The sequence below is a fragment of the Apis florea genome, unplaced genomic scaffold (assembly GCF_048593485.1).
Source record: "Apis florea isolate Af1SG1 unplaced genomic scaffold, ASM4859348v1 contig_3193_pilon, whole genome shotgun sequence".
Lineage (NCBI taxonomy): Eukaryota > Metazoa > Arthropoda > Insecta > Hymenoptera > Apidae > Apis > Apis florea.
In genome coordinates this window covers 133,979-157,684 of record NW_028256721.1, presented here as the reverse complement: position 1 = coordinate 157,684, position 23,706 = coordinate 133,979, and the positions used below count along the sequence as shown (strand labels likewise).

The 23,706-nt window shown below is 27.4% G+C and overlaps 4 protein-coding genes and 1 long non-coding RNA gene across 28 annotated transcripts in view; 2 read left to right on the top strand and 3 right to left on the bottom strand.

Moving 5' to 3' along the window:
• The window catches only part of Asap (ArfGAP domain of ASAP), a 33,520-nt gene extending 23,256 nt beyond the window's left edge, over positions 1–10,264 (bottom strand). For 7 of the 10 annotated variants that reach the window (XM_086910485.1, XM_086910489.1, XM_086910480.1 and 4 more), the window contains exons 1-2: positions 2,770–2,967; positions 263–315 (exon numbers count right to left, since the gene is read on the bottom strand). In XM_086910485.1, the coding sequence (XP_086766611.1) occupies positions 263–315; positions 2,770–2,863 (147 nt within the window). In that variant the 5' untranslated portion in view covers positions 2,864–2,967. Of the gene's footprint in view, positions 1–262; positions 316–2,769; positions 2,968–9,552 lie in introns of those variants that run through there. The other 3 variants (XM_086910483.1, XM_086910488.1, XM_086910482.1) reach the window with 2 other exon arrangements.
• A 380-nt stretch (positions 10,265–10,644) lies between these two features.
• Positions 10,645–12,234, bottom strand: LOC100872000 (small ribosomal subunit protein eS19). 2 transcript variants are annotated; one of them, XM_003691582.4, is made up of 4 exons: positions 11,979–12,234; positions 11,501–11,570; positions 11,205–11,275; positions 10,645–11,080 (listed from the first exon to the last, which is right to left on the bottom strand). In XM_003691582.4, the coding sequence occupies exons 3-4, from the start codon at positions 11,273–11,275 to the stop codon at positions 10,687–10,689; spliced, it is 465 nt and encodes a 154-aa protein (XP_003691630.1). In that variant the 5' UTR covers positions 11,501–11,570; positions 11,979–12,234; the 3' UTR covers positions 10,645–10,686. The 2 variants fall into 2 exon arrangements, with proteins under 2 accessions (XP_003691630.1, XP_086766634.1); XM_086910508.1 differs by having other exon boundaries at positions 11,501–11,554.
• LOC100871762 (persulfide dioxygenase ETHE1, mitochondrial) lies at positions 11,842–20,254 on the top strand. Its single transcript, XM_031915103.2, has 6 exons — positions 11,842–12,183; positions 12,886–13,030; positions 17,053–17,238; positions 18,373–18,461; positions 19,695–19,905; positions 20,053–20,254. The coding sequence occupies exons 1-6, from the start codon at positions 12,049–12,051 to the stop codon at positions 20,115–20,117; spliced, it is 831 nt and encodes a 276-aa protein (XP_031770963.1). The 5' UTR covers positions 11,842–12,048; the 3' UTR covers positions 20,118–20,254.
• Positions 20,255–20,504: 250 nt separating this feature from the next.
• On the bottom strand, positions 20,505–21,481 carry LOC147657296 (uncharacterized). 2 transcript variants are annotated; one of them, XR_015292673.1, is made up of 2 exons: positions 21,308–21,481; positions 20,505–20,975 (listed from the first exon to the last, which is right to left on the bottom strand). It is a non-coding gene; the product is annotated as an uncharacterized LOC147657296 (long non-coding RNA). The 2 variants fall into 2 exon arrangements; XR_015292672.1 differs by having other exon boundaries at positions 21,212–21,352.
• A 1,132-nt stretch (positions 21,482–22,613) lies between these two features.
• The window catches only part of Appl (amyloid-beta-like protein), a 43,685-nt gene continuing 42,592 nt past the window's right edge, over positions 22,614–23,706 (top strand). For 6 of the 13 annotated variants that reach the window (XM_086910506.1, XM_086910500.1, XM_086910495.1 and 3 more), the window contains exon 1: positions 22,655–22,913. In XM_086910506.1, the coding sequence (XP_086766632.1) occupies positions 22,857–22,913 (57 nt within the window). In that variant the 5' untranslated portion in view covers positions 22,655–22,856. Of the gene's footprint in view, positions 22,914–23,706 lie in introns of all 13 variants that reach the window. The other 7 variants (XM_086910497.1, XM_086910503.1, XM_086910494.1 and 4 more) reach the window with 3 other exon arrangements.

Here is a 23,706-nt window from a genome sequence, read left to right as displayed (position 1 = left end):
TCGTGCAATTTAATTTGTTATCAACATATCTATATATTATTGACATGTATGTATATATAGACGCCGGGTAAATATAGATCTGAGAGAATAAAAGGAGCAATCCAGGAAAGAATCCATGCTGTCAAAGAACCCTTCGAGCCGGTTGAACAATTATCAAAAAATTATATGGAGCGTGTTAATGCATTGTACAACATGTAAACGACCGGTTACGCAAAATCCAATATCCATGCTGGTTGAATCCACGCCGATGATATTAGCTTACCGGCATTCCTCTACCGTCTTTGAGGGTAAGCACACGCAACATGCTTCCTGCAACTATTTCAATCGATAAACCGCACTCGAGTGAAAATCTTGTGGAAAGTTGGTGCCGCGTTTCCGCTCGAAATCGTTCCCTCGATCACGCGGTTTGGATCGTCACGAAACCGAATTTCTATCGGATGCGCAAGATACTTTTCACGCGGTTAAAAATATTATATCTCTTGATTATAATTTTTGATTCTCTCTCTCTCTCTCTCTCTCTTTCTTTTCCCGTTGATTTCCGAGAGAAAGAAATTCTTCAAGGAACGCGAATATAAAAATGCGAGAGCGTGATTTAAAAAAGTGATTTTATCGATGAATAAAATTTAAACTTGATTCTCTTCATTCCTCTCAAAGTTGTACGCACAGTTATTCTTCAAAGAATAGTCGGACACTGATTAATAAACTTTGATCTCTGTGTGTTATATTTAATCATTTAATTAATATATCTTTAACGTATCTGATTAAAGAGTGAAAAAAAGAAAAGTGAACTTTCACTTTTATACACAGAAATAATCGGATTGAGATAAAAAATTATTTATGGAAACAACTTTTTCATTAAAGTTTAATTAGTTCGATATTTCATTTTCACGAATCAGATATTTCAAATGCTTTATACGTTATACGTTCTTCTTCTTCTTTTTCTTTTTTTTTTTAATCATAAAACATTAATTTGAAAAATTCGATTCGATTTCTTTCCCCTTGAACCAGAAAGAACGTTCAAATTAATGCGATAATTTAAATATCGCATCATTTTGAAACGGAAACACGATTGGAATGTGATTCCAATGTGGTTGGTTTTACTAAATCAAAGGCATAATAACGATAATTATATGAGCATATGCAGGATTCAACTGAGAATGGAATTAACATTCCATTCTCCGTGGGTTCGCCTTTACTGGAAAGCTCATTTTTAATCGTTGCTCGTGGTTATCCACGAGAAGTATTGAATTTCCGTTTTTAGATACCGAGAAGCTTATTCTCGAGACAGTTCCTAGCTTCATTTATAATGAAACTTGGCTTTCCAGAGTTGAGAATATGTTTGCGCGGCGGTAATAATTTAAAACGTGGATGGGAAAGGAGGAAATTCTATTGGCTCTAAGACTATCGTGAAATATTTCTTATCTTTTGAAAATATGGAAATTCTAGAAATAAATGGATACGTGTCGGAACTCGAAATAAAATATTATAATAGAGACGAAGGTCAATTTTAAATCGACGATTAAGATAAAAAGGTTTATTAATGTTTTAAAAAATTGGGGAGTAAGTTATTTATTATAGTGGAACGTCGAATTATTATCCTCTTCTTTTATACGGAATGAAAATTTTAATTTTAATTTTATCGCTATCTGTATCAATGTGTTATTATTAGCAACTTCAAATTGCACGAGTGACTCACGAGAGTCCTCCTTAATACTGACGTTCTTTCGAATCAGCGTGGGTTTAATTTATTGCATTACAATCTCCACGTTTGCGATACAGTATAGACTATGCATTTCACACTGTTCGAAGATTTTTAAATTCATCTATTTATTTGTGTTAAAATGCGAAATTTAATTGCGAAATTGTACGTAGATAAAGGTGGAATAATTTTATTTCAATATTACAATCTCTAATTATTGAATTAAGATCACGTGCACAAATTTTTTTTTTTTATTTGTGATACTATAATCAATATAATGAAATACTTAATATGTATAATAGATTTTATTATATACACATATATTGATATAGAACACAAGGACAATTATTGCGCCTTTTTACATCTTATATATGAGAAAGAGAGAGATAGAAAATTACTACCAATCATTATAAATAAATCTCTTAATGGCAATCTAACGGTATAATAATAAAACACAATCATGCAACTTGTGAAACACAGACACACGATTGAACTGATATTTAAATTACGCGCCATCGCATTGCTAATTTTTTTAAATTTTTATGCACAATAACCCATGAAAAGCATACATAACCTACAAGCAGACTCTTACGCAATAAATCAACAATCCTAATGTCTTATAGGAAAAAACGAACTTTTCCCTATCTCACTCGCAAGAAATACTTTTTTTTCCTTTCACATTTTCAACGAACCGGTCGCTGAAGCGAACGACATAGAAAAAAAAGAAGCTGCCAACAATTCTTAGAATATCTACCTCCTCACACAACTGACACTTTCCAATTCTAATCACGTGACACTTAACCAACCATTACTACATATCCAAAATGCTTAAATCATATCATATAATACTTTCGAAAATTTAATAAATCGATTAACATAAAAAAAAAAAAAAAATTATACGAAACTTTCGAACATTCAATTTTGAAAATCGAATTATATCATATCCCTTAGAATCCTAATTTAAAATTAAAATATTTAACTTTTCCTTGGTGACAAAGAACGTTTGTTTCTGAAATTGCAATTCCCTTTCGATCGAATATCGAGATAATAATCGAATTCTCGCAATTTACCTAGATAGGGAAAATCGAAGAGGCGTTTCACCGTCGCGATGAAAGTCGTCATCGTGCTGCCCGACTTCTCGTCGCCGACGACGTTCCCCGGCATCGAGGAGATCGAGGATTACGAAATCGAGCGCGAAAACAGCGGTCGGCAAGAAACGTTGGAAGAATGAGCCGGCGGAATAGGGACGGAAGATCGTCGCTTCCTTCCGTAGCACGTCGCAAACGAGAATAGACTGCGGTCGCGGCGAGTTGAAAATAGCCGCGTGGAACGTAAATTTTGATCGCGCGCGCGCTTGTGTCGTAAGTCGCGCCGCTAAAGCGGGAAAGTGGGTGACTTACACAGCTCGTTCAGGGTCAAGAGTAAACGAAGAAGACGATGATACTGGGTTAGGCGAGTTCCGTGACGGAGGAAGAGTGTTCAACTCTTTCGATCTCGTACGAACTACGAGATCATATTTTTTTTTTTTGAACGGCTTTTTTCGAAGGAGAGGGGTCTTTTTGAAGTTTATGGTTATTGTGAGACTCTTTTTATATCGAGACGAGAGAAATTAAAATGGCGGATTTCATGTTTTTTGATTGATGTTGAGAATATTTTTTGACGAAATTAATATTGTAATTTATTGAGAAATAGAATTAGAAATGTAATTATATTGTATATCTACTTATTTTTAATCGCAATTATTTATATTATGTATAATAAATAGTTAGATGCTATAAGGCCGTTGTTCTAGTGTTGATATATAGAACGAGGGATGAATCGCGAGAGGTGTGTCACGCGATTAGAAATAAAAATTGTTAGGATGGATTTGAAACTTGATAGAAGCCAGATTTAGAAATGCTTCTATTTCATATTTTCTCGGATAAAGTTTAATCTAAACGAAGGTAAAATGTTCTTCTAGCAGAAAAAGCTTACAAGGTATTGTGAATTCTTTTTGAAATATTGAATTGAAGATAAAGAAGAAGTATTTTGAATGAATGAAAATTTTTGTAAATGATCGTATCTGTCTTTGAAACGAAGTTGGAATTAAAAATGACGATGTCAAAGAAATACTCGTTGTGAAATGTTTTATTATAATTACTGATAACAGATCAGTTATATTGTATTATTGTACTATAAAACTGCACTGCTTACATCATTCATTTTATTTCATCAAAGATATCTATTGTGCCATTGTCATATAACTTTTTATTCTTTTTCATTTTATTTTTAATTATGCATTTGATTAGTAAAAATTGATTAAATTAAATTAATTAAAATAAAAATGTACAATAAATAGTTTTCATTGTTATTCTGAATCTACATATTTGTATATCCTTGAGATTTTCATATGCAATATAATTTTTCATTTACTCACATTAATATATTAAATTAAATTTTCATCCGTGTTATTTTTCATATTTCATATTCACAAAAATGATTGAAAAGAAAAAACCGGTATGAATAGGCTACACAGTGAGATCAGCTCTTTTATTGTCACTTTTTATAGTAGACAGACATAAGATTATGTGATTCAAGTCGAATGTGCATACGTTGAAGGTGACCATTTAATGCTTATTGCACTGGAGGACTTCTTATTGGTATACCGATGTTGCTTGATTAGAGATTTAAATAGATTGAATTTCTTATATAGGCACGAAGATAAAAATTATATATTTTTTATGATTAGATAACTAAGGATTTTAAATAAATTGCACAATTGAATCAAAGTCTCTTATCCTTATTCCATTATTAATAATTTTTGTAAATATATATTTTTCAAATATGCAAGTTCAAAATATATATTAAATTTTTAAAAAACATAAAACTGAAGAATCTCTTGCTTCTTTCTCTACCATTAAAATTCCACATTTCTTTAAATCTTAAAATCTCAAAATAAAATAAACCATCTCGATTTTGAAGAAAAATTCTTCAAGAAGTAAATCTATTTCCATTTTTATGTTAAGAAAAAATTACTCGAGAAACAGATTGCTTTGATGATCACACGCAGCCTGTGGGAAGTCCTCCAGATCGTTAAGGAGAAGCAGGAGAAAACGAACTGACCCGGAAGCTGGTGGCGCATCAAAGCAGAAGGAAGTGGTCGAGTATAATTTGCAAGAAAGCACCAAGTCTTGAATTGCATCGTAAAAGTAACTTGGTATAAGTGTACAGGTATCGACTTTCAAGGCAAAAGTAACACGCACACACACATACACACATACACGCGTTATTTTCTCGAAGATTTTTCCTTTACTTCGTGCACTCCATTGGAAAGCAATGAAAATCGAATTTCCATCCATGTGGAAATATTTTTGAACGATAATATTGTTTTAAAATAACTTGAAAAGTTTGTGCTTGAAGAAATGTCTATGAATTCCTGCTGTATTGCAATATTTATTTTGAATTTGAAATTTTATAGATTTGTGAAATTTATGTTATTTAAATTTACATTGGTATAAATTCATTTTCAGAACTTATACCACTTAAACTTTTTATTATTCTCTTATGATACATATTTCGAAATAATATTTTTACATAAGTTAAAGAAAGCAAACAGATTCTGCTCATTGTATTTACTATTGATTCATCGAATATAATAAATATACATCGAAGGAACATTATTTATTGCCATGATAATAATGTTGCATTTTACGACCAATTGTGATAATTTATCGTTTCATGTTCATGCTATTTATAAATCTCCATTTCTCCGTTTTATACTTAAGATGACTTAAGTACAAATTAAATTAAAAATCGATTTTTTTAAATTATCTAATAGAATATTAAATACTCGTAAAATTAATAATAAATTTAGAAAATAATAATTTATAAAATCTTGAAAAAGGAAAAGAATAGAAACTTATTAAAAAATTATATTAAAAAATTTAACATATGCATATTTTACACATATTATGGAAATTTTCCAATCGAGATTCTGTTTCTGATTCGATTGAAGATTAAAATGGAATGCTACTTGAACTATAAAATTTTTAAAATGTAAAAAAAAAAAAATATATAAATTGCAATTTTACGTTTATCGAAAATTTTATTTGAAATTTATTTCATAGTTATTATAACTTTGCCAATAATTTACGATTGTCTTCTTTACAAATAACATATTTTAGAATATCGAAAGGGTATTGATTATTGCATTAAAATCATTCGAATAAATAATTCCCTAATTACTTTAAGCACCGTTCTTACCTTCATTATTATCGCCATGAAGAATACTTATTCTATTAGCATCATTACTATTATGGCGTTCCATAAATCAAGTCGATTAAATAAACGACAAAAATATTACCCTATCCTTAGAAGAAGAAAAATAAAATATTGTAAAAAAAAATATACGAAGTTTCTAAAAAAGATCTGCTTAATGTGTTTCCTCTCGTATCAATTTGTATGATTTTCCATTCGCTCCATGTGATTGGCATAAACTGTTATCAAAACTAATAATTTTTCTTGCAAGTGTTGTTAAATATTTATACATAAGAACAATACAGTGATTGTTTAAAAGAATATTATAACGGAGAATTATAAGTATTATAAAATGATTAAGAAATATTGATAAAAAATATTTATCAAATATTGTATGTCTTAATTGATATTAATGAAAATTTTTCCATTTATTTGAAATAAATATACTTTGTTTAATCGTTTATTTACGACAGAAACTAATTTAATTATAAAATTCGAAAAACTGTTGTAAAACAAAAATTGACATTTTTGAAACCAATGCGAAATATTTGATATGAATTTAATAACGAAAATAAATAATTAAATTAAATAAAAATTCCAATAGATATAGATGATATAATATTAAATCACAATCGAATCACGTATTTTTATATCATTACAAATGAAATATAAAATCTGATATAAAGATATTTTGGAAAATAAAAGTACGTGCATTTTTTCTAATGCATTCTTTACATTCTTTAAAGCTGTATTTTATTAATCTATATATTATTTATATTATATCATCTATTGCATTTCTTTATCACAATATTGTTTTTTTTTAAACAAATTGTTAATTATATCAATTATTTATTTCTCATTTCAAGAATATAATAGAAAATGTAATAAAAAACATTAATAGAAACTAATTATAATATTATTTTTTTTATCAGCAAAAGAAATTTTATATCTGTAATAATTTTAATAAACTTTGCAAAAGTAATTATTCACTCGATTAATAATAAATAAACAAGTGAACAAAGTTTTTTGCATTAGTTTCTTACACACACACACATATAATATGAATATACTTGATATGATAATACTTACAATATTTAATTGATTTATAATTTTTTATTTTTTTATGTTTTTCAATTCGATATAATACATATATTTATATATTTATAATTATTTTTGTATTTTATAAATAACTGTTATTTAATGTAATACTTTGTTATAATTTTTAATATTTATCAAATATTTTATTGAATGAATATTTTACGCTATTGGCTTTAACACCAATCTAGTGTTCTTTTGTAAAAAGAAACTTCGAGTTTAGTAATTCCATGCATAAATTCCACTTCCGACTGTGCGGCACACTTTCCGCGCCAAGTTTCATATCTACACTTATTACAAAATACGCCCACGTTTTGATAATATGCAAAGGAGAGGTGTTGCAATGATAAAGTTTGCATTATCAGTGTTTATTGATTGTAATTAAACCTCACGCGTAATCTAATCTAAATACATGTAATATGCTCACATTAATATACAACGACCCAGTTTTTTAATAAAAAAAATTCAGATCTCATGTCTCAAATAAAAAATTGTTTTAAAATAGAGTAACATATCTTATTAAAAATTAAATATTTTCAAAAAATATTTGGAAAAATTTTCATTATACACGATATTTTGAATAAAATAATCTAAATTTATTGTAATTTTTACAATAAAATTACGAATATCTATTTTTACATTAACATAGTTATAATTTCTTTTATATTGTAAAAAAATATTTATCGAAATAAATTCCGTAACCTACAATTCAATAATATTCAATGCTAGGAAAATATAAAAATGAAAAAATTTTTTTTATCTTTAGAATTAATATAATCTTGTAATTATACAATAAATTATCATAAATGTTTAAAAATAATTTATACTGAATGTAAAAAAAAAAAAAAAAAAAAAAAACGAAATCTTATCGTAAACCATTGACATTAAAAATTATAGCATTTTACTATTGATTTTAAATATATTATAATTATATTTGTAAATATTAATAAAGCAATTTTCATGTATTTTCTATATATAAATTAAAATAAAATATTTTTTATAATAAAATAATTCTTAAAACGCGTGAAAAAAACTTAAGCTATAAACAAACATGGTGGGCAATCGAAAGAATATGTCGATAACGTCTATGCGTGGAACTGCATAAGCGCTTCGATTCGAACAGCCATCGGTGAAAATTTTCATGACCTCGGATAACTTGGAAACGGATGCCATAGTTCAAGCTAATATACGTTACTTTTGCTAAATAGCGCAAACCGCAAGAATTATGGTGGCTTTTAAATTACAAGATTCTCGCAACAACATTCCTCACCGATAATTACGTTGGCACATTACGATTTCTTATTACAAAAGTTCTATTATTTGCATCTTCATGAATCGCATAAAAAAATTTTTTTTTCTAACGAAATATATTTAGGAATATATTTGAACACCGCCCTATTTTTGAATTTGTATATAAAAGAATTTGAAATAAAAGATTTATTATAATTTTTAAATACATGAAGAATTTCTTTATTATATTGAAGAAATTATAATTAAATGTATCGAAATGTTTAAAATGTAATTATCAAATAAAAAAGCTGTAAAGTATGAAACTTTTTTTTTTTTTTTACAAATATTATATACAAAATATGTAGTTTTTCATGATATCTGAATTTTAATATATTAAAAAAAAAAAAAAAAATATATAAAATCTAAATTCTTTAAAAAAAAATTCTATTGTAAAAAAGAAAGATTGTTATTTAAGAAAAAATATTTTATGTATCTATTTATAAATTGTAATATATGAATAGTTTATATTTTCATGTATTATAAACAATATGATATTTATATATAAAAAGATTATAATAAATAATCTTTTTAAATACAATGAAATAAATTAAAAAATAGTATGATATTTGAAGATTGTTAATATAATTATTATGTTAATATATATTTTCATTTTATAAATTCTAACGCGCTTTCGTTATTCTACCAATTAATCCGATTCAAAATACGTAACGTTTAGTCATAAGAAATGGATGGACGCAATACTGCGAAAATACACTGTCATCGATCAGTAAACCTGTATATATATTGGTCGAGAAAATAATAAACACTTCTTGTTTCCGGCAATCTGAACGATATAATGCGTGTACGATTAAAAATTCCTTTTAAATCACTATTTTCTTCTAACCTTACGCGGATGAAATTCAATAATGACGGCATGTCTGCGTACGTTACCTAAACTGGAAATTGCGAATCGACTGTAAGCGATATTTACATCATCAATATGTGGAAACTGATAGATATGCAAGGCAAAGAAATTACAATAAAAGTTGCATGCACTATTGAAGAGTTCCGTAAGAATTGTAATGTAAGGCGTATTATATCAAAAAATCATTACATCAATCACATTTATATCATAGATATATAAAACATATCTATGAAGCGATTGTGAAACGCCCACGCATTGAAACACGCGCTCGACCACCGATCAGAACTTCTGTAAGGTTACGTTTGGAGATGCGAAGTAAAAGAAAATTCGGTTCGATTCGTTCAAAAATCATGCAAAAAAGATTTACCTCCTCGAGAGATGTGATTGTCTGTCTGCATTGTGGCATCCGCGAGACGAAGGTAGACGTGGTGGGTGAATTATAATCCTCCCTCGTCTCCTCGACGAACTCGCTTACGGCGATTAGGCCCGGCATTTTTTCTCTCTTTCCACCTATATTGGCCGGAATGATGGAGACCCCCAAAAATTTTTTCACCGGTCTAGCACTTAGTGCCGTTACACTCACTTCACTCTAACACTACTCACTTCACCGTTTCTCCCGTGTGCACCATAAATTCCGTGGGAGGGCTGTCACCTTCTGTCTCCTCCCAATGCCGTTTCCCGTGACGCACGGTAAACGTCGTCCCGGTGCGACGAACGGACCCAGAGAGGAGCGTCGACGGGAGGGGGGAAGGACACAAAGAGAAAGAGAAGGAAGGGGGTTGAAAAGAGAAAGAGAGAGAAAGAAACTTCAAGCACACGATCTGTCTTCTCTACCAGCGAGAGACACTTGCGCGACACGATTATTTCTTTAACATTTTGGTCGCTCGAAGTTTCCCGCAGTGGCCGCGAGGAAACATATTTCGCATCTTTTCTATCTTCGCGCGGCTCACGCTGCATACACACTTTTACGCGCGTACGCGGCTGCGTCCTATAAAAATCTCTTTACACCTATTCGTCACTCGATCTAAAATCAACCTGATCGGTGCCGAAACGTTTTCGTTCACGGTCAAAGTTTTACTGAGGCGGCGCTGTATACACTTATACCTTCACCATTAAATTTACGATTATATAGAAAGTCATTCGCATCAAATTCGACAGTGCTGCTATCTTACGATTTTATTGCAATTCATATTTTTGTTTATGAATATCGCAATATGTATGCATATTTACTTATATTTAGATTAATAGATACATTTAGATATAAAATACACAATTATAAATTTATATTTATAATATTACTTTATCTATTTATAATTAAAAATTTTTGTCAATTATGATAATTTATAAACAATTAAAAAAATAGCACATTGTTTTGTGACATTTATGTTATTTGTTATCACTAAATTATTTAAAACTTCTAAAATTAACTTATAGAAGTAGAATAAATAAAATTTGAATATAAATGTACGATTTTTTAATTTTTATTATAGAAATAAAGAAATTAGAGAACAAGAGTTTCTTGTAACTTAAGTTGTTTTTTGCTTTTTGCTTTGACTTGGGCAGCAATGCGATCTAAATCTCTACGGCCTTGACTGGTAAGTTTACGTCCACCAACTGGAGATTTTTCAATGAGTTTAAGTTGTTCCAAGCTCTGAAGAGCTTTGCGAGCAACACCACCTGCTGATCGACAGAAATGGCTAGGATGAGTACCATTACGTTTGCGTCCTCCAAAAATTTTTGTTACTGCTCCAACACCAATTGGACTTCGAATATAAATATGACGAACTAAAGCAGCACATCTAATATAGTACCAATCTGGATCATATGGAGCAAGTTCCTTGAATCGTGCAGATTTTACAATATCTACCCATTCTGGAACTCGCATTTTACCTGTCCTAAAATTTCCAATAAATTAAATAGTTAGATATTTAAAAAAATTGAGAATATATCGTTATTTCGTTATTTATTCACAACACTTTTTAAGGTTATGTATTCGGTACTATAAAAACAATTGCTCACTTTTTCAAAAACGCGGCAAAAGCTTTTACGAATTTGTGCTGGTCAACGTCTTTAAGCGTTACGGAAGGCATCTGAAAGAAAAGTTATAAATAAATTTAAGATTAATATTGCAAATATTGTACACTCATATACACGTGTATTAGAATAACAAATATAACGGAATTGAATCATCGTGCACATAAAAATATGTATACATATTGTATAAATTGTATTAACTATTTTGAATCATAATTTGTACTATCTTTTTTTTTAAAATAGTATTCTAAAATAACGTAAAAACTAATTAAAGTACATACCTTTCTTCGAAAGCTAGCCGGAAAGAGATAGTTAAAGATGGTGCTAGAAGCAAACTACAAAATGGCTGTACTAACAGGAAATGACCAAAAAATTTTAATACATAGAAATGTATCTTGGTTAAATTATATTTATCATTTATTTATAATTATATGGAATTTAAGTATTTATTTATGAATATAATCTTGATATAAAATTTATAAAGTTTATTATTTTTTATTGTTACATAATATAACAAAAAATAAATTATAATTTAATTTTATTTTTATACATGAAAATACTGCATTCATTTTTCATTTCATGTATATATATATATATATATATATATACACATATATATGATGTCATATGTTATATACGATGTTATATATACATTAGTAAAAGATAGACTTAGTATCTAATCAAGATAATATAATTAAGAAAATGATTTTTGTTTTTATCGTTACATCATTTTAATATTAACAAGCATCAAGTTCTTACAGTGTTATTGATTGTGATGTGAGGATACGTTATTTTCGGCATAAATAACGTAATCATTTATATTTTGAATATGTTGAAGAAATTGTGTCAACAATACCTAAACTTTTCAGTTGTTAAAAATAATTTAATTATTATGAATTCTTGTGTTAAATGTGCACCGTTAACAGAACCAATCCCGTTTTCAAAAGACTTTTTGTTTCGTCAAGTAAGTCAATAACTGCGCAAGTAACGTTCCAACACTTGTGTATGTATTTGTGTTCATGTATTTCATTATCACAATTATAGTGACATCTAGCGATTTATTACATAAATACTTAATAATATTTTCAAGAAATCAATTTTTATTAATTGCGTATTTTTTTCTTTTCTATTCAATTAATTTATAATTTATATAAATCATGTTATATTAAATGATAATATTATACATTATATCAAATTTATTATATTAATTTATTTTGATATTAATAATATATGTATATAATTAATATTTTTATGATATTAGCAATATTTTTAATAATATTGAAAAGTTAGAATATTTTTTAATATAAAAAAAAAGATAAGATAAAATATTCAACTATATAATTGCAATTATAATTTATCAAATACATTAGATTGTTTAAACTTGTTTTGGAATTATTCCAACAGTTAATATTATATTTAATATTTCGTCGTGAGAAACAGAAAGTTAACGTATTTTGGTAATAATTTCTTAATAATTTAATATGTTATCAAAACATATATTACTATGAACAATTATATTTTATTAATTTAATAATAACATATTGTTTAATAATTATTAATTAATTTAATTTTATTTAATAAACAATATTTTTCTTAATAGCATAAAACTCATAAAAATCTTTTTGATCTTTTTTTTTTTTTAACAAATTTTAATTAAAATTCTTAGATGTTCGATCCCACATCCTGTACATACACTTATCTGTTGGCCGATATCAACGATAAAACAGCGATTTTAATTGATCCAGTCATTGAATGGGCAGAACGAGATAAAACCATTATTGAGGAATTGGGATTAACATTAAAATATGCTAGTAAGTTGAGAATATAATCACATTTGCGCAGAAATCATTCATTCGTTGTTGTTTGAAATTTGTGGGAAATAGGATAATTTTTTTTCCTAAAAAAATAAAATGAATGTATGGAATATATTTTTTCAAGCGAAAAAAATTTTCAAAAAGAAAAGAAAAGAAAATTATTCAAAGATGAATATACTTTTGCCTAGAATAAAATTTAATCTTTTTAAATTTTTGTTATCATAAATTATTCTGTTCTTACGATACATGTTTGAGATAAAACTTATTTTTATTCTTGAAAATAATAATTATCTAAATGTTTATAAAAATGAAGATATACTAACGCAAGATTATATATTTTTAATTTTCAATATATATACCATTTATCCAAAAATGATACAAGTGATATTTTCGAAGTAATTGAATTTGATGGCCATGTAAATGATTATATTATCATTTTAATTAATCATTGTGATATGCTCTTTTAAATTATGTCGATATATGAATTTACATTCATTTGGTGTGAATGTATACTAATATTAGAATATCGTAATGAAATTTAATCAGTTGAAATTTAATCAAACATTATCAAATAAATCACATGTTTTCGTTTTAATGAAAAATGATTTCTCATATGTTTAATAAAGAAAAATATTTACAATTGAGAGATGAAAAAGGAGTACATGTAGAATATTTCCAATAAATAAAAATTTCTTTATATTCAAAACAAATGAATAAATATATGAAAGGAAGATTAGATAATAATTTTCAAAATATCAATTATCATATCAATTATTATTTCATATTATTTTCTTTTTCTTATTTATTATATTTCAAATTTTAATGTCTCATATCAAAATAAAAAGCAATAAATCAATAATTAAATTTATTTAATGTAAGATGTGATAAAAAAATGATAAACAACACAAATTCTTGAAACTTTAATATTAGTTTTTATCATCTTATTAAATTAAATTATTAGTTAAAATATACACTGTATATATAAAATAATATCTTAAGAAAATTATTTTTCTTAAAAATTTTCTTGTAAGTTTATAATATTATAGTACAATATATATTTTTTATTAAACATCTCAACTTTACAAGTTTTTTAACATTACAACCTCTACATTTCTTCTTAGTTACTAAATAATTCTCAACAAAATTTTCATTTTATTTTATAAAAAAGCATACTATATCTTAAAGTTTGTTTTAATAAATTTTAATAAAACAACATTTTAATAACAGCATGTACCAACAGAATCTATATTATTTATCAATTCAAATAATTACAATTCAATATTGCATTTTTTTTTTAAAAAATTACTTTTTGTAAAACTTTTGCTGTAAATTTACAATATTGTAAAATATGGTCTATTTTCCACCGAGTCCAACAATCTTATATTTTAAAGCTATATTTCTTCCAAAATGATTATTCTGATAATCTTCCAAAATCTATGTTAATCTTATCGTGATTTTTAATTTATCTACATTGATTAAATTATTTTCAACTTAATCACGGTTTTCAGTTAATCTTGTATACGCAAAAAAAAAAAAAAGCGCAAATCGCATCAAATCTTATTTGTAATGTTAAAACCATGCGCATAAATATATTATCAATGGATTCGTTTTGACTACATTGAACAAACAACTAAATTAATCATCAATTGTTTCAATCTAATTACACAAAAGAAATATAAATTAAAGAGCTTGATGAAATTGGAGACTATGCCGATTTAATGTAACGGGTTGATATATCATCCCATACAATAGGGTCAAAAACGTTCTTGTCGGTTAAAACTTCTTAACTGGGGTCTATTGAGCGCGAACACATCGATAATTCAATAATTTAATGAAGTGCAAGTATTATTAAGGAAATCGTGCGCTTAATTGTTCAAATTGCCACTCGAAGTCTTCCATTCGAAGTAAAGCGTAAAAGTCCACTTGAAAACATTAATTATATGGCTATCGGTTTATTGAAAAAAGTCAAAGCGTAGTTTATACACATACAAGTCGTTTCGTGTAATTGGGCGAAGCAATGTGTATATTGATAAGAATTTAAAGTAAAAAGAAAAGCTTAAAAGAAGAAAATTAAATGATATTATGTTTTCCTGTTTTAAATTGTTTTGTGAATATTGAAGTTTTGACATAGTTGTAAAGCGCAATTGCATTCAATGGTTTTATTTAATGGAATTTTTCCATGAATTCATTACCATTTTTCGTGTAAAAGCAGTCGCATATTGGGATTAGATTAAACGAGAAACTGAATAACTTATAATATATTTTAACTTGTTTAATAGAGTTATAATAAGTACTTTTTATCTTTACAGTCCTTTTCACGCTTCCAAATAAATTTTAAAGTATAAAATATTGAGAAAATATTCAAAGAATTGTTCAAATATTTATTCTTATATATTAATTAATAATTGAAAATTAAAATATAATATTATATACACGTCGAGCAAAAAGATACGATGATCATGGCGAACATATTGATCTTCGATCCAACGATTATGATAACCTTTATTTAAATAATTTGTAAATATCTTGTAATTATCAACGGAATTTATCATGGAATTTAATTCAATTTTACTCTTACAGATAATTAAATTTTCTAATCGGACGAGAGAATTAGTGCTAATTTAATTAATCGTTGTTTATAAACATAATACAACCGTTATGAAAACAGGGTCGTTGTGATAATGAAGTGCTCAGTGATATCTATATTTTATTAATAAAGTTAAAATATCGTATTATTTTATTTACATGTATATATTTCGTTACATGTAAATCCATTTATCATAAAATAAAATCAATTTATAAAAAAAAAAAAAAACACTTAGAACGTATAAAAATGATATATGAAAATGCATATGATTTGAAAATTTTTTTGACAGAAAGATACAAAATTTTAAATTTCTTTTTATGAAGAATTATCTGAATGTACTTAAAATTTAATCAATACATTTAAATTCATCTAGCTAAGAATGTAAAAATTAATGTAAAAATTAAAAACATAATACAGCTTAATTGTATAAAACATTATGTTATGTAACACTTCTGTTCAAAAGTATGACGACATTCACCATTCTCAATCATATTTTGCTTTGAAAATTGTGCTTATGAATGATCGCTTATTATTATTTTTTTTTTTTATATATTTTAATATGCTTTAAATATTCTAATCAATATAATTAAATTATTTAAATATTTAATTTAGTTGCTTATATATCTATGATGCATCTTCATTGTACATAATTTCATTTTTACATCTCCAATCCGCTTTTCAGGCTTGATTTTCCTCATTGCGCGATGTCTCATATGTCTGCTGCCGTATATGCTTCTGAGTTTTCTTTGTTTATTATCCAAATTTCCAAATACAGTGATAAAAGATGAATGTATATATAAATGAAAAAAATATGTTTATTATTCATAGCATAGGTAAGATATTTTATGGATTATTTATAAAATACAAATATACTTACTCGTTGATAAAAACAAAATATGAAGTTTAAGGAAATTCATTAATTGTTTCATAACTTCTTTCAGATATTATTATAATCAAGCAAATAAAGACCCTAGATGAAAAATTTGATAGGTCTAAGATTCCACTATATAATAATTTTATTTCACACACATATAGATATATATAAAGATAAATAATCATTTATTATATTTAAAATTTGAAAACGTGACATTATTAAATCTTTCAATTGTCCTCATGCTTTTGAACGAGGTTTTTACATAAAAACAAATATTTTCTTATTATGTGCAACATTTCTTCCCTCATTTTGCAAAGCGCGTGTCACGATTTAATTGAAAAACTTAATCGAAATAATTCTCTCTTATTCTTATTTACGTTATGTATTATTAACGAATATATTAATGAAAATATCTAAAAGCTTTGAATGCGAGAAGCGAACTTCCACTGAGTAAAATTTTAATATTAAAATGAGTTTTGAGGAGGATGGCCACCGGCCAATGAAAAGCATTTGTGATGACCGATAACCTCTCCCCGTATGGGTAAATGCCTTTTGCAGTAAATACGCATATGCACGCTGATCATATCACCGGAACAGGAAGGCTCAAGTGTTTGTTACCTGGTTGCCAGTCAATGATATCACGTAGCAGCGGCGCTAAGGCTGATATACTCTTGAATCCGGATGACCAAATATGCTTCGGCAGGCATAATTTACAGGTGCTTCCTACACCCGGACACACCGAAGGTCAGATATTTTTTTCTTTCTTTTTTTTTTTTTTTCATTACATTAGAAGTACTTATTCGTGTGTTTAAGAATGTCTTATACAGAGTGTTGATATATACGTGGAACAAATTTGAAGAGTCTTTTCTAAGAACCTAAAACAAAGATAAAAACTGGTTAGTAAAAAATATCAATTGAAATTTATTTATTATAAGTTGTAAGCAATTTAGACCCGCGTTGAATAAGAGGATAGAGAACGAGACAGAACGGTCTCACTCTCTTTCTGTCACATGAATATATTAACACGTTGTACATACATTGTTGCTTATAAATATATCTCGTCCTTTTGATTTATTATAATAATGATAATATATATATAATATAATATATATATAACGATAACAATGATACATTAATGAAATATTAATAAACAATATAAATTAATGATGAATTTATAATTGAAAATAATAATTAGGTGTAATATCATTTCATAAAATTAATGTTTTATAATCAATTTATTAATTAAATTAATTATAGGTAATTATTTTATCTATATTGAAGCATATTAATTAAATTAGTACAGGAAAAATTTGCTTCTGATATTATATTATTACATTTTTAATAATAAATATATAATATAAGATATAAATATTTATTAGAAAAAATAGATATCTTTTTATTGAATCAATATATTTATTTATTATCATTAATTTATTATATTTTTTTTTGTTTTTAACATATAGATAAAATATTTCTTCATTTTGATATTTTGGTAACATTATTGTATTTTATTAATGTTACAACATGATGCATTATTGCTATTTCTAATATTCTACTATTGTATATTTCATCTGCAACAATGTGATATTTTATATTGGTGATTTATGAGTTTGTTTTTACTTTATTTGTGTTTATTTATGTTTTTCTTACTTTTACCTTTAGTTTTATCATGGTTTTATCATATTCGAAATATTGAATTACATCAGAAATGATGTAAAAAAAAACAGGAACTGATCGATAAAACTTGTATCATTACATTTATATTTATTAAATCTTGTATTTTAATATTTTACATTTTAAATCGTCAAATTTTCAATGAATTTGTTTTTCAGTATAATACCATGTAAGCTTATAATCAATGAATTAATATTTTAATAGGTTGTGTTACTTATGTCTGCTACGAACAAGGCATTGCATTTACTGGCGATGCACTTTTAATACGTGGATGTGGACGAACAGATTTCCAGGTTTGTATATAAAAAGATTTTTTTACAATAAATTTAAACTTGAAAAAAATATTGCAAAGATTTTATTGAAAATAAATATAAAAATATATGGAAATATTCTTTACTCTATTTAATTAATTTTTTCATAAATTATTTTAAAATAAAAATTATTGTAAATAAAAAAAAAATTTAGAGAGAAATTTTAAAAAATTTTTTTCTTCGAATTCTATAATTTCGAAGAAAAGTTTTATTTGCGAAACTAATATTGTATCTATCTATTATATTTTTATAGATTTCATTTTATAATTATTATATGTATATTTATATTCGATATATTTCATTGACGCAATCGTGAAGAACGTTAAAAACGTTCTAAATATCGTATTTTACGGAACATTTAATTTATGAACCGCAAGGGATGGTAGAGAGCGTTCAATCTTAAAATCTGGCGATGATGGATACTTCATACGAAAAGTGCTGACGTAAAATTATGTATGTTCAATATTGTATGTGATAACTTCTACGTATTATGCATCATTTATTTAGAAACTAATAATTTTAAAAGTGTCACATCATTGATATTTATTTAAATAAAATATTATATTTTTGAATTATTTTTTCATTTTACAGGTTTATTTATATTATATCAGTGGATGATATTTAATTAAATTTTCAAAAATACAGATTAAAATATATAACGGCAATTTTCTAGATTAAATTGCATTTCATTAATTTATAAATTCCAATTATTTTAAATGAATTTGATTAATTATTGATTTCTTAAATTTATATAAAAATATTATATTTTTTAATAAAAAAAATAGAATGACTAAAGTGAAAAGCTAAAGTATTCACAGATGCATCCAATCTTGCCAATAATAAATATACATACTATTATTACAGAGAAGATAAGATAATTATGAAATGTCTTCCCAAACAAACTTCTATCTTCATCATTGGAACTTGTGCAATTATTATAATTAAAATCTTTATTCATTTCAATCTTTTTATTTTATTTTATTTGTATTTCTTAATATGAATTTTTTAGACTAATAGATAGATTGTCTGTCCTTTTCGAAAGCTGTATTAAATTTTTTCCATATAAAAATTTAAATTTGAATAAAAAATAAATATAAACGGAATGCTTAATCACTTCTCAATCTATTAATAATGTTTCTAATATAATTTAAAATTTAATTAATTCTTAGTATAATTTAAAAATAAATTAATCTTTATTATTTTTGTTTATTACAGGGTGGATCGTCGGAGATTTTGTATAAATCAATTCATACAAAAATCTTTACGTTGCCACAAAATTTTAAGTTATATCCAGCCCATGATTATTGTGGCAGAACGGTAACTACCGTGGCTGAGGAGAAGATTCTTAATCCCAGATTATCTAAATCACTAAATGAATTTGTGAACATAATGAATAATCTTAATCTGTCTTATCCAAAAATGATAGGTATGTTAATTCGTTTACGTATTATATATTTAAAGCGTTATATAATTTTCAAAGTTTTATTTGAAAATCACGACAAAGCTTGATATTTCTGCAACTACTACTACTTTTTAAACTTTTATAAGCATAAAATTTTGTTTACCCTTTTAGATAAAGCTTTACCGGCTAATAAAGTTTGCGGATTATATGAAGTTCACGAGGAACAGAAACCATGAAGAGATGAACTCTTCTGTGGTATTTTTACGTTTATCGATCGACCGATGTTAATTCAATTTTTTCGTTTTATGTAAAATAATAGTTTATAATAAAAGGAATTTAATTATATAATAAACATACAAAAAATTTAAGAAAAGCGCGTGTATATTATTTTTAATTGATACTCTTGCTTTTTTTATGTTTAATTTTTAAATTCGCGCTATTATTAAGATTAAAATTTCACATTGCGAAATACGAGATTCTTTTTACATGACCTTTTCATTTTTATTAAATATTTGTCCTGTTTTCTAAATAATTATCCTAAATTTAAAAAACTAATTAAATTTGCGCTTATATACACATATAGAATATCTTGTATTCATTGTTGGGATATTTAGATCTCTGTATCAACCAGTATAATGCATTTATTTTTCAACTGAATATAATATTGTTCCATAAACATCTTTCGTATATTAAAGAGGATTTTATATTAACATAAGTAAATACGCTAAAAGAATTCCGCCTATAAAAGCGGAAATCATCGAATCAAAAAAGTAATTCGTAATAGTTCCAAATTTCGCCGTTAATTTCACAGTGTCCCCTAACCTCAAACATCATTCGAAGAACTGAATTTTGTGAAGTACGCGAAACGAAATGTAAGACGGTAATAGAGATGGAGGTTGGTGTAATCGGGTAGTTTAAACGGGCTGTCTTGTCGAAACTCGGGATGAAGAGACCCCCATGGTGTGCCGCTGGTTTCTACTGCATAGCTGAGGGTTGAAATCGATACCGTTTCCAGGGTAACCAGTGGGTACGGTGGCCGACACACGGGCAAAGGTATGGGCCAAGGCTATCTGCTCGTGCGTTTTCATGCTTTCCTGAAAAAAAGAAAGAGATGAAGGTATGTATAAAAGGAGAGACAGTGAGGTTAGGGGCGCGGGGAAGAAGAAAAACAGATGAAACCACGCGGAATGTGTAATTTCCCTGGGTCCGGTGGCTTAGACGAAAAATAGAAAAGTCAGACTAGGGTATGCGGTTGTTAACAAAACGAAATGCCCAGAGACTTTTGATAAGATATATGTGTACGTTTCTCTAAATCGTAAAAAATGAGTACCGAAAGTAAGCGGATGCAACGATACAGTCTCAGACAATTTGTCAAGCTTAAAAAGTTTTTAATATAATATGCTGCTCACGATATTGCATTGTATACCGTTTGATTTCGTCTTCGTCTCTTCTCTCTCTCTCTCTCTCTCTCTCTCTCTCTCTCTCTCTCTCTCTCTCTCGTCAATCCCTCTCTGTCTCGTCTTGATTGCGTATTACAGCGTGGTTAAGTATTAGAGGCGAATGTAAATGATGTCATAGCGCGGAATATTATTCTTTCTATATTCATACCGTTATACGGTGTGTAATGGTGACTATATGATAGATAAGTACATCTATAAATCGATCGAATGAGATTGAATACTTTCGACAATGTTTTCTTTCGATCGTGAATGGATATATTGTTAGGTTTATTTTATTTTATTTTTTGTTGGAAATCGAAACGTTCGAAAGTGTCAGTTGACTGCGACGAATCACGCGCCAAACTTTATCATCGATTGATATTAGGCTTTCTATACGTATGTTGGATATTTTGGTTGCCTATATCAAATGCGTGAAACCTTTGAAATATAGATTAAATTTATCATTTAATTGAATATTTATGCAATTATGCGTTGTTAATCGTGTTTCGATTCAGAATGGTAATCACATACGATTCGATTAACATTTATTACATATGTTAAAGCAATGATTATTATATAGATAATATTAAATGTTTTCATTTTAGAATATTATTAATCATATAAAATTATCTTCATTATAATGTAAATAATTGCTATTTTAATTGTCATTCTGTCTGCTATTTTTCTTCCAATAGTTTTTTGAATGATTTTTAGTAATATTTTAAATGGACAAAGAAAAATAAAGAAATAAATAATCTGACATCGAAACAATGATTTGAGAACAATAAATAATACTTATATTTAATTTTTTTTATATTTTTATGTAAAAATTAAATTATATAATATATTATATAATATAATATAACATATAAATTTATTTAAATAAATTTTATTTAAATACAATCAGTTCGAATTGTTTATCTTAAATGTAACCTATATAATTAAATTTAGATAAAGAATCTCCTAGAATTTAATATATAAATTTATATAAATTTTAATTTTTATGTTTTAAATTATCTTTTCATATAAAAGCTATTTTATTGATTAATACTAACATATTTGAATAGAATAGCCGTCAGATGTTTTGTTGAAAGCAACATTTCCGCCGGAAAATCTGTCAAAAGTTGACAATTACATAGCACGGTGAAGTGTATCATTTAAAATCACGATATTCCCGCCACATTATCGACTGACCATTGCGCGCATGTGAACGCACCCTCCGGCGCGGTCATCTAGTGACAGCTTTTGATTGGTCGAATCGTTTCAGCGGCACCGGCGCCGCGCTTCACCTCCATCTTGATTTCTCGTAAAGCGACCCACCCAGCAGCAGTGTCACAGTAGTACGCTGTGCTCTCGTATACGGCGGGTGAGTGGTGTCTTGCATATAGAAATTTGTTCTGCAACGTTTCTGGCGTTTGTTAATCAGTGCATCGTCGTTTCTTCGTAGAAGATCGAGCTAAGCCAGGAATCATTACGAGAGGAATCCAAACGACACATCGTGCAGGAGTTTTACGAACAGTCAATCAAGGAAGAAAGATGAAGGGGATGCTGGTGCCCGCACTGCTGGGCGTCTTGATGGTCTGCCGGGTTCAAGTAAGTACCGTTTCGATTCAAAAGAGAAAAACAGGAACAACACGTTAGACATGCAACCATCGCGAATCGATCGTCTCGGACAATTTCTTCTCGACTAGTTTCGATGACAATTTTTATTTTTTTATCCTCTCGGCGAACAAGCGGCAAATGTCACGCGCAACGCGCATCACGATCGATGTAGTGACCACAGTGTACTTGTTTCGTGAAATTTCTCTTAAATGCTTGCCAATTAAACACCGTGTGCTACCTGTCAAACGGTTTACAGGACTCGATCGATGCACCGCGATACGTTCATTTAGAGTGCATTATACTGTGCGGCTGTAACGATCGACAGCTTACGTACACGTACATTCTCGACAAGAATGTTTGCTTTCGTTCGAGGACTACACGATCAACCGCCTACTAGACTCCAACGCTCTTTCCATGCGACCGAGCGGCATTAATCGAATCTGACGTTATATATCACACAATATCCTGTCCTCGCTACTTTGCTGGCTATTTTAATCGTTAATGTCATGTATCGTAATACGATTATACCAATTGCTCTTTTTTATTGGTTCACGTCACAATCACAGATTCTTGATTAGAAATTAGGCCTCTTAAGATTTTCACTAAATTTTTAATCATTAATGGTATAATACAATAATTGTCTTTTGTTATAAATTCATATCATTATCACAGATTCTGGATTAAAAATTACGTATTGTGAAGTGTAAATTTTCATAAATTTTATTTCATTAATGTCTAACATACTATAATATAATGATAATTAATTAATTAATCTTTTTTTTTT

Coding starts and splice junctions, on each gene's coding strand:
- LOC100872000 (XM_086910508.1), bottom strand. CDS start 12,035: ATGATTACGTTATTTATGCCGAAAATAACGTATCCTCACATCACAATC. Junction 11,276..11,500: donor CGGCTAGCTTTCGAAGAAAG/GTATGTACTTTA, acceptor CTTTTCTTTCAG/ATGCCTTCCGTAACGCTTAA. Junction 11,081..11,204: donor TTTGCCGCGTTTTTGAAAAA/GTGAGCAATTGT, acceptor TGGAAATTTTAG/GACAGGTAAAATGCGAGTTC.
- LOC100871762 (XM_031915103.2), top strand. CDS start 12,049: ATGTTGAAGAAATTGTGTCAACAATACCTAAACTTTTCAGTTGTTAAA. Junction 12,184..12,885: donor AAGACTTTTTGTTTCGTCAA/GTAAGTCAATAA, acceptor TAAAATTCTTAG/ATGTTCGATCCCACATCCTG. Junction 17,239..18,372: donor TACACCCGGACACACCGAAG/GTCAGATATTTT, acceptor ATATTTTAATAG/GTTGTGTTACTTATGTCTGC.